General features: G+C 30.9%; 1 protein-coding gene and 1 non-coding gene across 2 annotated transcripts; both read left to right on the top strand.

Moving 5' to 3' along the window:
- The first annotated feature begins 5571 nt into the window (after window positions 1-5571).
- On the top strand, window positions 5572-9248 carry LOC21398452 (probable lysophospholipase BODYGUARD 3). The gene is made up of 4 exons (XM_010101902.2): window positions 5572-6468; window positions 6576-6904; window positions 7139-7338; window positions 8672-9248. Exons 1-4 carry the CDS (start codon window positions 5889-5891, stop codon window positions 8991-8993), a joined length of 1431 nt encoding a protein of 476 aa, XP_010100204.1. The 5' UTR covers window positions 5572-5888; the 3' UTR covers window positions 8994-9248.
- A 5926-nt stretch (window positions 9249-15174) lies between these two features.
- On the top strand, window positions 15175-15280 carry LOC112092284. Its single transcript, XR_002902518.1, has one exon. It is a non-coding gene; the product is annotated as a U6 spliceosomal RNA (small nuclear RNA).
- Window positions 15281-17445: the final 2165 nt, after the last annotated feature.

The raw sequence follows: 17445 nt of genomic DNA, 5'->3' as shown, positions 1-17445 counted from the left end.
GGGCCGGGGGGGGGGGCAGGCCCGCCGTGCCCGAAAATTTTCGGGCATCGGGCATGCCCGCCGCCCGAAAGTCCAACACTGGTCATGTGTTGTTATTATTATTACGAAAATAATAGAAAATAGGTCAATATGAAAAGTTTAAGGAAGTATATAAGTTAATTTTTAGTTATAAAAATTAATAGGTCATAATTTGTTAAGTTATGGTTCATAATCAGATAAGTTATGAATAAACTTATCAGGTTATGATTCATAGTCAGATAAGTTATGGATAAAAATCGTGATTTATAGACAATAACTTGTCAAGTTATGGTTCATAACCAGACAAGTTATAGACGAAAACAGTAATTTGGCCTATTTATTAACTTATGTAAACTATTGGCCTATTAATTTTAATTCATCTCAAGTCTTAGCCTATTTTCTTCTTTCTCCCATATTATTATCATTATTATTTTGCTTCTCTGTTTTTTTTTTTTTTTTTTTTTTTTTTTTTTTTTTTTTTTTTTTTTAGCACCAAATCACTGTAGTGTAACGTAGAAGTCCCCTTAATTACATGACTTGTCCACTTATAATCATCCACTTGGATAAGTATTATTTATTCAAATTCCTCACAACCACTTATTCGACTTATAATTGTTAATCAATATGTTGTTATTATTCGAAAAAGACACATCATGAAAATTGGAACATAAAGAAATAAATAGATAGGAACATTATCGTAGCAAATTGCTCAGATCAGTCTACACTAACTAGGACACAAAACAACATATAGCAGCATATTATCACGATTTTAATGTAAAACTATACGTACACTAACTAGGACACAAAACAACATATAGCAGCATATTATCACGATTTTAATGTAAAACTATACGTGACAATAACAACTAGAATAAATTCTTGCATAGCAAAATCAAGTAGCTAAATGTGGGTCCTTTATTTTAGATAAAATCATTATTAAATATTAAATATGTTTCGGTTGTATTTGTATTTTTAACTCACCGTGAGCAAATTAACTCTATCATATATAGAACAAACTTTTTTTTTTCTTTTTTGTTTTTGTTTAAATATATAGAACAAAGTCTTAATTATAATTACCAAAATGACAGTACAAAACGGGGATCAGAAAAATAAAATAAATGTACGTTATGGTTGTCATTACGATAATGCTAGAAATGGTTTTTGTTTCCTGATTAACACAATTGCACCTGCAATTATTCTTCTTTTCAGTATTAATGTGAGCATGTGATTATGGACCAGGCATATATAGTGCGGTGAAATGCAAACACATTTCCATATTGCAAGAGGAACAAAAAAAAAAAAACTATGAAAAGAATTAGAAGAAAAAAGAGATTAGCATAGTTACTTTATTAGAGTGGAGTTGAAGACTAGCATTTTTTTAAAAAGTAATTTAGTAATAACAAAAATTATGTTTATAATAACCATATACTACAATTCAATAATTATTTTAATTATATCAATTTTTAATATTTATAAATTTTCTAATTTTTCTTGCTATATTTTATCATACTAGTAAAATTTTGTTATATGTCTAATAAAAACCCGCTTTTAGTAAATGATAAAAAATTATTACAAGAGCCTCAAAAAAAAAAACAAAAAAAAAAAACAAAATTGATATATAACTAAACTCTCTTTGTAATATATACGTTGACGAATTTTTAATGGTTACGTTTTTATCGATGGTCACCTTTAAATATTTTTATCAGTGATCACCTTTAAATATAGAAATTTGATGACGTATCGTGATAAAAATCTATATATTGTAATTAATATGATTTTCATAGTGCCCATAATATGAATTCGTAAAGAAAACCAAAAAGAAAAGGTATTGGTATTTCAAATAAGAAAAACCCCCTTAAAAACTTTAAAATGGCATTAGTATATCTCTTTTATAGCTGCTAATTGCCGTCAATGTCATTAAACAAATGAACAGAAGAACAATTTTATGTTTCCATCTTAGGTTTGACTACCATGTCTTTATCAATTGATCCACTTTCTAGAGAAAATCTGCTTGGTTCGTGTAAGTATGACATCAAATTAAGAACTATATGGCGTAACGTAATCAAGATTGCGTAATGATTAATGATCGTGATATTTTGGCTTCTTTGCTAATATAAACTCTTGATATTGATAAATTCTCAAAAAAAAAAAAAAAAACAAAAAAAACTCTTGATATCTAAGATCTCATTCATTTCACTAATTTGAGTTTAAAATTCGAGTTTTGCTACAGTAAAAAGTCTCATAAACAATCACATCTAACTGTTTTGCTACAGTAAAAAACTCTCACATAAAATTTCATATCAACTTGAATTAAAAACTCGAATCAGTGAACTAAACAGACCCTTAGTAGTTCTAATTAGACAAAAAAAAAAAAAACTATAATTAAAACGTTACGGTTTAATCCTTATTTTTTTTGGTTGGGCGCCTTAGCATGTGATGATGCAATAAATCGATTATTGCAAATTAGCTATTAAAAGTATTGAAAACAATTAACGAAAAAAAGAAAAATTCCAAACAAATATGCAATGTTTTCATACCAAAATTAAGGATGTAACACGCGTACACACTTGATACACTACACATAACTTCGATTAAGTCCAAATATTAATTAAAAGCACACGTAAAGATTAAGATGGTTAAATAGATCAAATGACCAAAAAAAAAAAAAAATCATAATAGTTATATTATGCATGGAAAAAGAAGTATGTACTGCTTAGTTTTATTGTATGAGACGCTTCAAAGTTCGAAATGGTGCTTCTTAGTTTTTTCCTGTATAGAGAAAGAAGTATGTGATGAAAGACATTCCCAATTTTATTTGAAAGACATTCCCAATTTTATTTGCTGTATGGTAATACACATTTTATCATCACAAGCCTCTTTTTTCAAAAAATAAAGGGCTTATTACACTGACATTCTTTGTATTTTGCCAAACTAATAGAGACACTTCCTTGACTGAAACTAATCACGTTAACGCTCCTTGATTTTTTGTAAAAATTACCCCTCCGTTAGTTGACCGTGAGTTGACAGTCAATCTTGACCGTTAAATTTTTCAAAATGCCAAAAATACCCCTCTATTTACCTGAATATGTTTCTAAGTTGTATATAATATTAGAAAAGATGTTTATACCCTTATTTACTATAAAAAATGAATTTAGTTAATTTTTACACATTTATAATTATAATTTTCACTCTGATAAAAACAAATACTTTTTGATTTTTCATTTTCTAAAAATCCTTTGTTTTAATAATGTTCTCCATCCACTAAACTAGCACATTAAATTAAAAACTATTTAATATTTGGTACATTATTAGGACCAACTATATTATAATGAAAATTAATTTAATTGAAAGAATAAATTAAATTGGACAATTTTATCCTAATAATGAAACAAAAATATAGTTTAAATTAAACTTAAAACATTAATTACAAAAAAAAAACATAATAATATGAAAAAAGTTAAACGCATTAAATATTTTTACATTAACTCTTTTAAAAATACTACAACACATCCTAACACAATTTTTATTAAAAAAATCAAATAAAAAAGAAAGAAAGCAAATTAACATAAGGGTATTTTTGACATTTTTCACCAAAATTTAACAGAGTTTCAAATAGGGGGTGTTGCTGCTATTAAATTTAGTAAAAACAGTGTCACTGTAATTTTAATAAAATACAAGAAGTGTCACTGTAATAAGCTCAAAAATAAAAAAAACCATCACAAATATACATACACATATATATATATATATATTTTAACATATTTTTAACATATTTTTACGTTAACTCTTTTAAAAATTTTACAACACATCCTAACACAATTTTTATTAAAAAATCAAATAAAAAGGAAAGAAAGTAAATTTAACACAAGGGTAGCTTTGATATTTTTCACCAAAATTTAACAGAGTTTCAAAGAGGGGGTGTTGCTGCTATTAAATTTAGTCAAGGAAGTGTCACTATAATTTTGATAAAATATAAGGAGTGTCACTGTAATAAGCCCAAAAATAAAAAATAACCATCACAAATATACATATATATATACATAAATATACATACTCACACATATATATACTAGTTAAACTCCACGTGCTATGAGTAGGGAGAGAATAATTCGTGTGTTAAGTTTTGATTACTGTGTTATTATTATGTGATAATAGAAAAAGCACAACTTTTTATTTTTGCTTCTCACTTTGATTTTGAGGAAAAAACAACTATTTAGATTGTTATTATGTAAGAGATTTTTACTAAAAGGTATAAAAAATACTATTGATAGGCTTTGTTTTGACCGCTGTATAGGTTTTGCCAATTTTACTTTTACTGGAGGGTATAAAAAACACTATTGATAGAACTTTTACATAATTTTGATCAAATTTAACAGCATTGTGAAATAATAGAAAGCTCCATTTTGATTGAAATGCTAAACTATTTTGGCCATAGCTATCCATAAAGAAGAAACATCAAATTGAATATTTTTACGTCAACACTGTTCTCCTATATTGTGAAGAAATTAAAGAGTCGGGCAGGCGGCTATAATTCTTTTAAAAAAAATTTCGTTTTTCCGCTTCTCTTAGGACTAACTTAATTGTGACAAAGTCATGAAATGTCCATTTTCCTCCTAAAATTCTATCAGTGAAATTCTGCCATGAACCCTGAACTCTTAGATATATATAACACTTTATGAGTTTGAATATATATATATATATATTATTTCACGCGTTTTAATTAAATTTAACGTTTAGAAACATGCATTATCAATAGAAATAACTAATAGAATTTTTTTTTTCTTATTCCGAAATTCATAAAGGACCTAAAATTGTGATCTTATGGGTGTGCATTAATGGGTGATTAGTCCAATTGGCCGGTGGTACTCGATATGGTTTTCAATCATGTGGCTGGTTTGCCGAAACGGAATGTAATAAACATTACTGGGAGAGGTTTTGAGATATCTACGTATTCATTTGGACCAAACAAAATACCGTATCATCTTTACCATAAACGAGTTAGGCAAGCTTTTTGTATTGCAAAGAATGATTTGTAACCAAAGTGGATGAGAAAAACCCGTCATGGACCAAGAAAAATGGAATTTCAACATGGCAAGAAAAGTGCCCCTGTTTTCTCCAAATGGATTTGAATAATGAAAGTTAAAACTAATTAGTACCATAAATTTGATTAAATTTTAATTAATATATGATAGGTGAGAATCATTCACTAATACTCTATGTGTAAGATTTTTATCATAAAATAATGTTGCTAAAGAGGCGTAACACTTAATGCTTACAAAAATTCCCAAAAATAAAAATAAAAAAAATAAAAAACTGAATGCTTACATGTGGGCTGCTATATTGCGGAGGAAAATTTGCTTCATACCTGAGGAGGGGGTTCAACCACCACCTACCTTTTTCTCCTTGGCCAACAAACGATGTTAAATGAAACAATGAATTCTTAAACCTGCTGTCTGTGACTCATCTCTCTCTCTCTCTCTCTCTCTCTCTCTCTCTCTCTCTCTCTCTCTCTCTCTCTCTCTCTCTCTCTCTCTCTCCTTTTAAGAGAGCTCTACTATTCCCACACGCTTTCATCAAATGAAACAATAATAGTCTTTTTGGGAAGATCAAGAAGTTTAGGCATTGTGAGACGCTTAATTCCACCACCCAAAAAAAAAAAAAAAAAAAAAAAAAAACACCACTTTTGCCCATGCTCTTCTCTTAGCTTTTTCCCTTATTTGTAAGCTAAGATAAGATAATCTCCATTAAGCACAAATGAGTTTCCGCACATTTCCATTATAACAAAACCTCTCATTCTCTTTATTTCTCTCTCTCGTTTCTCTTTGTTTTCCTCTGTTTTTCTGCTCCGTTTTCCTCTGTTTTTCTCTGCAATGGGAAGAACTTGGAGATCGGTTTTAGTGCTAACAGGAAGAGTCATAAACGATTCCTTGAGCTTCATTGTCTTCTCTTTTCTCGACCTTCTCGACCTTCTTCTCTGCCTCATTTACCGAGTGGCCGATTTCTTCATCGAAGCCGAATGGAGAGCTTGTTATTGCTCTTCCTCAAAGGAGGCCATAACTAGTAGTGGCAAAATATTGGTCTCGGAGAAAGGCGAGTCAAAGATTGTGTGTTTGAGCTCAAGTAAGCTTCAGTTAGAGGAGATCTCGGACACGCTTTATTCACGTCCTTCTTTCATGTCCGAGGTCTCAAAGTCAACCGTTAATGAGCTCAAGAAGCTCAAGATGGATGGGACTAATGGGGTCGATCACAAGGTCAACAAGAAAAAGACTGTACGGTCCAACACATTCACGGTTAATTCCACCATTGTTGAGATGCTTCAAGGCAAGATTGGTGGGGGACAACAATCCCACATTCCCATTCCGAGATGGTCAGACTGTGATTGCAAACTTTGCACTTGTTGGGCGTCTTCTAGCAAAGAAACTCTCTTTGTTAAAACTCAAGTGCCTAGAGGTAAAAATAAAACATAAAAATAAAAATAAAATAAAATGTCACAAGTCACAACTTTTTTTACTTTTGTTGTGTGAGTTTGACACTTGGGTTTTTGGCTATTTGCTCAGATTCGGCTAGAGAAGATGTGTTATTCATTCATGGATTTATATCATCCTCGGCGTTTTGGACGGAGACGGTGTTTCCAAATCTGTCGAGCGCAGCGAAATCGAGGTACCGGTTGTTCGCCATCGATCTGCTGGGGTTTGGAAGGAGTCCTAAGCCAACAGACTCAATGTACACACTCAGAGAGCATTTGGACATGATAGAGCGGTCTGTGCTAGAGCCACACAAGGTCAAGTCCTTCCACATTGTGGCTCATTCTTTGGGCTGCATATTAGCCTTAGCCCTAGCCGTCAAACATCCTGGCTCTGTCAAGTCCCTCACTTTACTCGCACCGGTAAGTTCCACACCAACCTCTAATATGAAGTCTCCTAACGTCTTCCCACAATCCCGAAAATCTGTAACATTTATTATTGCGATTTAGCCTTATAACGATCGCGTTATTTTTCAATACTAACGTCCGATTTTGAGGTCTAGAATTCGAATTCCCTGAACCTTCAAACGGGTTGTATTTCATTTTCCTATTTTCTTATATTTATGTTTTTTTTTTTCATCAATAATTTATGGGCAGCCATATTACCCGGTACCAAAAGGCGAACAAGCCACGCAATATGTGATGAGGAGGGTGGCTCCTAGGCGGGTGTGGCCGCTAATAGGCTTTGGTGCCTCGCTTGCGTGTTGGTATGAGCACATCAGCCGGACCATTTGCCTTGTAATATGCAAGAACCATCGGTTGGTGGAGTTTCTCATAAAGCTAGTCACTAGAGACAGGTAAGGAAAAATATTTGATCACCTAAGAAACACCACTTCCTTAATTCCATGACTCGCTCAACGACCCTTTTTGCATTGAAAAGAAATCATGCCCCAACAACAATTATTTTGTACATACATATATATATATATATATATATATTTGATTATATCATTTTTTTTCCTTTTTGGCAAACACCATCTTAAACGTACTATATTTATGGAGTGGTAAATTTGTGTGTCACTAGTTGGGAAATTTAACCACTTTGGTAAGAAAGAGTAAAAAGCATAGATATTACGCATACAGATTTTGCAGTGCCATTTTGGTTTTTCTGCAGGATGTGGACCCTATAAATTGGCATTAATTGGTTGATCTAGCCAACTCATCAACTATATGGATCCGAGCACTAAAATATATTATATATATTTTATACGTGGACCAATAAATAGGGGACGGTTCATCAACCGCAAGTGAATGGTGATAATTAATTTCATTTCTGATTCTTAGCACACATAGTAAAGAAGAAGATGCAGAAATTGGGTTTGTCAGTAATATAGGATTTGATACACTTTTTCTTTCTTTTGTTAATTATACTTCTTTAAGCCACCAATCCATTTAAGCTAAAAGCAATTAATATGTTTAGGCGGCAATCAGTAATGAATTTTTACATTTTTTAAATTATGTTTTTGAACATTTTTTCTAAGTATTTAAAACTTGTACATTAGCATTTTAGATCCATAAATTAATGAGAAAAATGAATGAAACGTCTAATCAGAAAATGACAATCTTGCATGGCGGTGTTAATTGTGTTAGTTTTGGTTTTCTTTTCGTAAATGTCATTGTTGCATGGAGGTGTTAATTGCATTAGTTTTTTTTTTTTTTTAATTGTCATTAGTACTTGCATGGCGGTGTTAATTGCATTAGTTGAGACAAAGACATCAAGACATTGGAAAAAAATTATGCATTGTGTTTTGCGATTTTCTTTGCGTATAAAATAGTGACTACAAATTCCTTTTGTTAGATTCTAATTATTATTATTTTTTTTGAGAGAGAAAAATAACTAGGAATACTGTATGGGTCAAATATGTTTGCTCAGACTAAAAAAGAGACCAAGAAAGACACATTATTAAATGCATGAATGATTTTATTTTATTTTATTTCCCTTAGCTTCTCAGCTGTCCACCAATTTCAGTTCACTGCTTAGATTTTTGAAAGAGACTCCCATCTGCCCAATATTATTGCAATCTTAATTATGAGCTTCCAACCATATTCTATAATAGGATTATCAAAGGCTCAAAACCATATTCTATTATAGTAACGTTATATTTTTACTATTGGAATAATACGTTCCAGGTTGAGAACATTCTTGCTTGAAGGGTTTTTCTGTCACACACACAATGCTGCATGGCACACCCTCCATAACATCATATGTGGAACCGCTGCCAAACTAGACGCCTACTTGACTGCCGTTCGGGACCGCCTGAGCTGCGACGTCCACATCTTTCATGGCAGGGACGACGAGCTCATCCCCGTCGAGTGCAGCTACAATGTCCAAGCGAAAATTCCCCGCGCTCGCGTTAAAGTGATAGAGAAAAAAGATCACATCACGATTGTTGTTGGCAGGCAGAAAGCCTTTGCTAGAGAGCTTGAGGAGATTTGGAGAAATTCAAGTTGATTTTAACAACCTTAATTAATCCAACGATCATAAGATCATCATCATCCAACAAAATGAAGCATATCAACAGATATATATGCTGAGTCAGATAGTTTTATAATCATGTCTCTCTACCCATCACAAGCCATGAGATCTTTGCAAATTAAGGTTAATTATAAGATATATTGTTGTCCCCGGGTTGTAATCATGAGATCATGCTCTACTTCCATTGTAATGCAAACTTGGAAGAAAAAAAAAAAAAAAGAAAGAACAAGAAGAAGATAAAAGTGAATATTATCAAATAAAAAATTTGTTACTTGTAGTTTAATTTCTCTTCTTCCTCGCTTAAAATGTGCGGCAAATATATACATATATATATATGTATATATCTATATATATACTTTGCTATTCTTCGGATTTAAATCTAGAATTCAATAGGTTCAAAACAACTGATGTGTATCCTCTCAACATCAATTAAGGCTCATCAATCAGCTAAAATGCATGGTACATAGTTTTTGTGAAGAAACAAAAGATCTTTTCCCTTGTCGAATTTTCGTCACCCGATAGAAAAGTAAAGAAAAAACTATTTTTCTTAGCATTTGGTGCATAAATCAACATTTAATCTGGCATTTTTTTAACTGAGATGAACAATTCGACCTTTAGACCTCAATACTAACAGCAGAGCACTCTAATATATATTGAATCAATTAATGAGAAATTTAATTGAGATTCGATTCTATCTACTAGTCAATTTCGTAAAGACATGGTTATTGATTGTTGTACGTCCTCTTCTTCAGACTACTCCAGACTTTTGTGTACAAACGAGGAAAATTTATGTCAATTTTTTTGCCTACAGGGTCCTACCCCCATCAATAGGAGCCATTTATTTTCCATTTGAATTCATTAGGGCTTCAGTACCATATGGATAAATAACGTAACTAATATCTCAATTCATAATATTTCATAGAATCAATCAAGTACTACCTTCTTCTTGTTTTTTCCTCTTCTTTTTTTTTCTTTTCTTTTTTTTTTTCCTTCTGTTCAAAAGAGTTTGTGCTATGTTGTTTGAACACCGGCCGGTGGTACATGAGAAAACCGCAGCACTTGCCACGAAAGTGTCCCCATGGGGACTACATATAATAAATTTTGTAATGTTTAGAAATTGACATGCAGTAGGTCCTGAAATTTTGTGGTTTGTTTTTTTTTTTTCCTATTAATGTCATTTTTTTTTTTGGAAATTTAGTATTTGAAGTTTTAATAACCAATAAGGGAGCTAATTAAATTTTAGGATTTTCTATGACTGATTCCGTGACTAAATTAGTAAAGAACTATTTTTTAAGGACTAAAATGCAAAACTTCAAGTACTTCAAGGGCACACGAGCTAAAATTATTAAAGGGATATTTACATTTTTATACCCTGTGTTTTGGATTTATTCAAAAACTATACATTTAGTTTTTAATCTCATCAAATGTATACCTTCATATTATATTTAATACTTAAATTTATACCTTTTGACAGTCAACCTTCAATTTTAAACATAAAACACTTCAAGTACCCTTAGATTAAAATGGAAAAAGAAAAAAAAATTTAAAGAAAAACCTTAAACTTACGGTTTTGACATTAAAAATATCTAAAATATCATTGAAATGAGTTTTTTTTTTTTTTTTGTGTGTTTTTAATTTTAATTTTTTGTAATGTTAGAAATTTTTAGTGTTATTTTCTCTCTTATTCTTAAGGATAGTTTGGTCATTTTAAAGGTCAAAATCAATAATTGGTCGAGATAAGGGATATATTTGCATATTAAATTAAATTTGAAGATATACATTTGATGAGATCAAATACCAAAGGAATAAATTTTAAATAAACTTAAAATATAGGGTATAAAAATGTAAATATCCCATTATTAAATTGTCAACTCTATCCAAAGTTTGAGCTTTTAAAAAATTGGAGTTAACTTTCTCGGAAAATTAAAGTTAATTGCTACTGCTTTGAAAATTTAAGGACTAAATTGTTCAAAACAAAAAAGTCTGAAACTTGAAATTTAGTAACAAGTACAGTATATGGTAAATTTTTTGACAAATTTAACACAAAAATAGCATTGTATTAGAGCATAATTTTCCTGCTCAATTATTAAATTTTGACATTATACATTAAATTAAAATGATATTGGAGATGCTCTTAGTATGCCATTGTTGTCGGTAAAAATTCATCAACAGAATAATAACGAATTTCTAAAAGGTTTGTGCGAATTAAATGATCTAAAACGCAATTAAAAGCGGAATTTAAACAAGAATACATAGAATTTATAGTTGTTCACCCTCAATTCGAGAACTACATCCGCTGTATGGGAGAGAAAGTTCACTAATTTTAGACAGAATACACGCACTAATTGCTCAAAGTGAGACTTGGGATCTTCTTACTCATAGTCCCTTATTTATAGCTTAGGTCCCTTATTTATAGCTTACGTCATTGTCCCATAAGCAAATCTTCGCCCACGATTGCGGGTATAATCGACCTCATACTTATTCTTTTAATGGCCGACTCTTAAAAAAATTATCTACTGACGTGACTCTTAGAGATGAGTTGTCATTGATTATTTAATGCTCTTCTTTATGACTTGTGGGTCCTATTTAGAGGCCAAATTTAAAGTTCCGTGTTTTAACTTACAATAGCCATGATAACATTTTGACGATATTAATCCATTGTTTGACAGAGCTTATCATTATTGTTGTTGTTATTATTATTATTATACTTTGTTATCCCCTAGAGAAAACATCATATATTCCTACTAATTAGGCGAAAGTAATGGAACATGAATTGGTAGGACGTCCGTATGTGCCACACAAAATGATACATTACAAGACCTCGTTATTACTTTGTTTCCCTCAAATAAAAACAGGACAAAAAGAAAAGGAATGGAAATCTATAGTAATGGAACATGAATTGGTAGGATGTCCGTATGTGCCGCACAAAATGATACATTACAAGACCTCGTTATTACTTTGTTTCCCACAAATAAAAAAAGGACAAAAAGAAAAGGAATAGAAATCTTTATAGATTTCACAAGCAAAAAAAAAAAAAAAAAAAAAAGTATAGATTTGTCTGTATGCTAACAAAATTTGGATGTCCCTATAAATTTATAGATTGATCAAAACTTGTACTGTCTCAATCACACGACACGAGCTTCACAAGACTAGTACATTATGATATTGAAATGTTAAAAAATTCTACAATCACTTATATAACGCGCGGCAGTATGTGATCTAAATTAATGGTGCAAATTGATCTGGCTTATCATCAAGACATAAACTCACCACGAATCAGAGAGAGTTTATTGCCAGTTGTGTGAGAGCACAAGTCTTGGCAATTTAATTTGACCTTACAACATCCATAAATCTCATAATACATAGACTAAATTTACATCTATAATCTGAAAAAGATGACTTATTCGTAGCAGATAGTTTTTACCCGTTAAAAATTTATATAAATTTCGTTGAATTGATGTAATTTTTTTAATCTGATATAATTTGACAGTTAAAACTATAACGAAATAATTATTACTCACTATAAGAAGCATATGCCGTAGAGGATCTCTGTTCCTCAGGATGGGGTGGTTACGCGGTTGCTGACAGGCCGCCTGAAGAGAAAAGTATTCTTTTTTTTTTTTTTTTTTCCTTTCCATTTTTACGGTAAATAGTGTAGTATTCAGTGCAGTGGTGTTCTAGTATAAAAATTTTGTGTTTCTTGTGGAGGAAATGGCCAAAAATATAGTTAGATATGATATTCAGTGTCACTGTCAAGCATGGAGCATATGTTTTGCTTGTAAGCATGGATATATCATGTTTTTTGCTCTCTAAATAATTCTTTAAATAGGAAAATTAAAAAAAAAAGAAAAATTTATTGTAATCTAAATGCGTGACCGTTAGGTTCATTATCAGTTCAAAGTAATTGTCACATTAAGAGCACAAGATCATTACCCATGTAACACCAAATCAATTAAAAAGTGATTAACATTAATGACTTCGCGTCTACCTAGATTCTCAATCCCACAGTCTTGGAAATTAATACTTTGTCTAAAAGCAATTATGGCATTAAATGCCTCAATATAATTGTCGTCTTAGATGAAAAAGATTGCGAAACTAACTAATTATTAACAACAACCACGACTTTCGATAAGATGGCCAATCCGATTGTAGTGCTGCTATCAAGGATGGTGGTTGGTGGCAGCTGTGCATGGACTCATGCGCCGACGTAGTACTGCTCCGTCTGTTGTGGTTCTGGCTCCTCTTGACTTTGTGTTTCCCGACCTTTTTAGTGGTGTGAGTCGTCTTGTCTTTGGTGGTTCTTCTCATAATACTAGCGTGTTTTGTGATAGATGGTTGTGTAGACGATATTTTTTCCGCTTTATATATTATGTATTGTGGTTTTATTTTTGTTTTTACTATATAATAACAGAGTTGGTCTTCGAACCTTCTCAGTTTACTTGTCGCCTGTCACATATGTATTATTCTAACAGTATTTTGGTTCTGTTAAACTTGTGTTTATGCGAAGTTGTGGTGTCCTCAATGCGAGGTCTTGTGAAAACGATCTTTATGCATGCTCAAATATCGGTGTGCCGACTAACTTTCCCTTGTTGAATCTCGGTATATGTCCTTCTCCCCGAGCTTCATCAGATTTTACTCTAGATACGATCTAGTTGAAGGTCTTATATTTCGTTTACCAGTACGTTGCATCATGAAAAATTACATAGCCGAAAAAACTGTGAAATTTTACTTGGAGTACTTGTCTAACGCGGAAGAAATTGGTTTACTAAAAAAAAGTAAAAATAGAACCAAAAGGTAAATCTGTCGGTATTCCTTCCTCGGTTCCTCGTGAAGTATGGGAACAAGCTTGTCTCTACGTGCTACATAATGCTCGTGAGTGGAACCATACAGAGAGGTTCACAAAAAATAAATAAAGGGGCAAACCCAAAAGCAGGAAGAAATGAGAAGTTGTTGCAAGATGAACATAACTGAACATTTAGAGAGTAGATAATTTTGTGAGTCAGGAAATGAAGGTGATAAACTATATGTTGTTGTAATTTATATGAATATTTAATTAATATGTTGTTGTAATATTAATCATAAACTACATTTATTGATGTATTATTTAATATTTATAATTTATTTTATTTAAAAATTTAATATTTTGTTTTGCGGTAAAGCTGATAAAACACGGGATTAATAGGCCAACTTGTGCGATAACAAAAAAATAGCTCGAATTTTTTTACTTAGAAAGAACATATAATGATGGGTTTTTCAAAAAACTATTGTTAAATCTCAACATTAGACGATGGTTTTAAAAAGAACCGTCATCTAAAATACGCGCCAAATCTATTATTGTCGAGATTAGACGATAATGTCTATAAAGATATTAGACCACTTCACTTAATAAGTTGACCTTTTAAGATGAAAATTCAAGTTCTTAAGTTCAATTTTCACATTTATTACCCGATAGGTCATTCTAAAGGAAATATAATAAGGAATTTTTTCAATTTCCCTTGCATCACCCACATGCAGTTACTCGCCCTTAGGTAAACATCCTCACATACATCAATTAATATCTGGATAATAATAGGGTCTTAGACCTAACAATAAAAATTAGGGAATGTTTGGTTGGAGGATTCAAATCATGATTTGAGTCATGGTTCATAATGCACTACAGTGTTTTCTCTCACAAAAAATACACGTAAATCAAAAATAGTTCTAATCACATGATTCTAATCCATGAACCAAACGTCTTATAAATCATGGACGCAACTTATAGGTCCAAATAATTATTACCAGTACACCAATCCAAAATGCAAGGAGATCCCACAAATATTGCATTGTCTTCTTGAAAATTTCCTGCCTTGTATCGCACTCAAATACTCAAACAATTCCTCACCATTATTTGCCACTAAATTAGACGTAGATCATGAAAGGTTCCCTCTTCAAGAAATATTATTGAGGGCGTCCCTTTCAAAAGTCTTGATTTTAACCCGTACGTTGTTAACTTGTTATAAGGCACTTTTGATCTCCAGGTGTTGCATATGTCGGTGGATAAGGTTTAGTACAAGGAATCTTTCATTAGTGGTTGTGAATGAATTCATCTGATTATTACCGATAATCAGCTCCATTTTAATTGACGTGACCACTGATTCAAACAAGTGATTATGATATATATGCATATGTGCGCATGAACATTGTGAATTGTAACGATATAGAGAAGATTAGTATGGATCATGCACAAAGATGACGCTCGTATAAATTAGTGGATGTTTAGTTCATGGATTTAGAATTATAATTTAAAATTATTCTCAATTTATGTGTGTTTTTTATGAGAAAAAATATTACAACAAGTCATAAATTATGATTCGAACTATGACACAAATCCTCATATCAAATACTCCAAATGATTTCTTTAAATTAGATGATCCAGAGAAGATTAGTATGGACTATGCATAAAGATCGAGAATTCGTGAGTATTATATAGAAAGGGCGTTGTCGTTTGGATTGGACGTAATAACAAAAGCCGACTGTACGTCAACAGAAACATAGCAAATTAACATTGATAATTGTGGCTCCATTTTTTCCCACAACAATAGACATCTTCCATATTTGCGTAGACAAAGTTCATTCTCCAACTTGGTACTCTTTTGTACCATTCTAAACATATAGGACATATTTATAGAGCCGGTAATATGAGTCACGACACGACAACACGATTAAAAAATTACACGAATTTTACGGGTTATGATTGAAAAAAAAAAAAGATTCGGGTCAGAATTGGGTCGACTTGAAATTGACAAGAAAAACACGGGTCAATTTCGAGTTGGATCCGCCTAACCCGAACACGAAACGAAACTCGTAAAAAACTAAAAAATACATATATTTTTCATTACATATTTTTTATTTTATAATGAACTTGTTATATCATGATAGTTATACTCAAAATCTTATATTATTATTTGTTTAATTTCAATGGATGTTATTGTATTTTAGTGTGTTATGAATTTTAAGTTATTTCTAATATGTAAAAAACAAATAAAAAGTATACAATTTTCGTGTCAATTTTAGGTTCGCGGGTCAATTTCGTGTCACGGATCATTTTCGTGTCGTGTCGTGTCAACTCGTAAAGTGGTCGTGTCGTGTTCGTGTTGCGGTTTTTAAAAAAATTTGTGTCACGAGTCGTGTTCAGGTTGACTGTAAATTTAAAAAGAAACGATCAAAACACGACACATGACACGAGTTGCCACCCCTACATATTTATTTGATCGTACTAAAGCAATATATCGTATAATAATATAATATTTATTTGTTTGGTGTGACTATCGTTAGTATAAACTAATATGGATGGTAAATTAATATGGTTTATATCGTATTATTGAATACAGCTTATATTTGATGAATTGTTTTATTTTATAGTGGATTAATAATTTATGTTGGGGTTGGGCACAACTAGAGGTCGGGTCAGGTCAACATAGGGTTATGCTGGAGCCTATAATTATTGAAAAATTTAGAGGGCACAATGCAAATTTTATATTTATTAAAAATTACATTTTGAACTCAAAATTTTTATAAAATTACATTTTGATCCCAAAACTTTTGTGAAATTTCATTTTGACCCTTAACTTTTGAAAAATCATAATTTGACCCAAATTTTTTTCAAAAATTACATTGTAACCCCTTATACAATACGTCATGACATTAGATATTGTATTGTATTATGATAATACAACACAATACAATATAATATAATATATCTTATATAATATATTACAACACATAAGCTACCAAACATGGTCATATGGAAGAGATTATAGCAACTCTTTAAGAACGCACCTTTTTCTACCCAAACCAAAATTCTTTTTGGCCCGTCACCTGAAAACTGATTGTTTGATACTTAGGCTTAGTTTGGTATTGCTTTTTCCTTTCAAAATCAGCTTCTGCTAGTAACAGAAGTTGATTTTAGTGTTTAGTATATCTCATTAAAAGTGTTTTTTAAAGAATTTTTTGAGAATCTACAGCCAAAATCAAAAGCAGCCTAAAGACAACTTTAGCTTTTAGATTGTGCGGGAATCATCATAGTACAATTAATGAAACTTTTATAATACCCATAATACCCCTAATGAAATTTAAAATTTAGAATCTTCCTAATCTAAAATTCAAACTGATAATATAATATAATATAATATAATATTGTAACAAATAATATCATAATTATATTAATAACTGTAATATTATTATTTTATTATATAATATGATAATGTAATTATTATTTTATAATATATTATATATTATATTGTATTGATGTAATTATATTTATTATATTAATAATATTACAATAATATTATTACATTATATTATATTGATATAATTATATTTATTATATTAATAATAATATAATAATTAATATAATTAAATATTAATATAATCTTATAATTCTAATATC

This window comes from Morus notabilis, unplaced genomic scaffold, assembly GCF_000414095.1.
Source record: "Morus notabilis unplaced genomic scaffold, ASM41409v2 Scaffold1388, whole genome shotgun sequence".
Lineage (NCBI taxonomy): Eukaryota > Viridiplantae > Streptophyta > Magnoliopsida > Rosales > Moraceae > Morus > Morus notabilis.
Note: the sequence above shows the minus strand (reverse complement) of the source record. Positions and strands in the feature narration are given on the sequence as shown.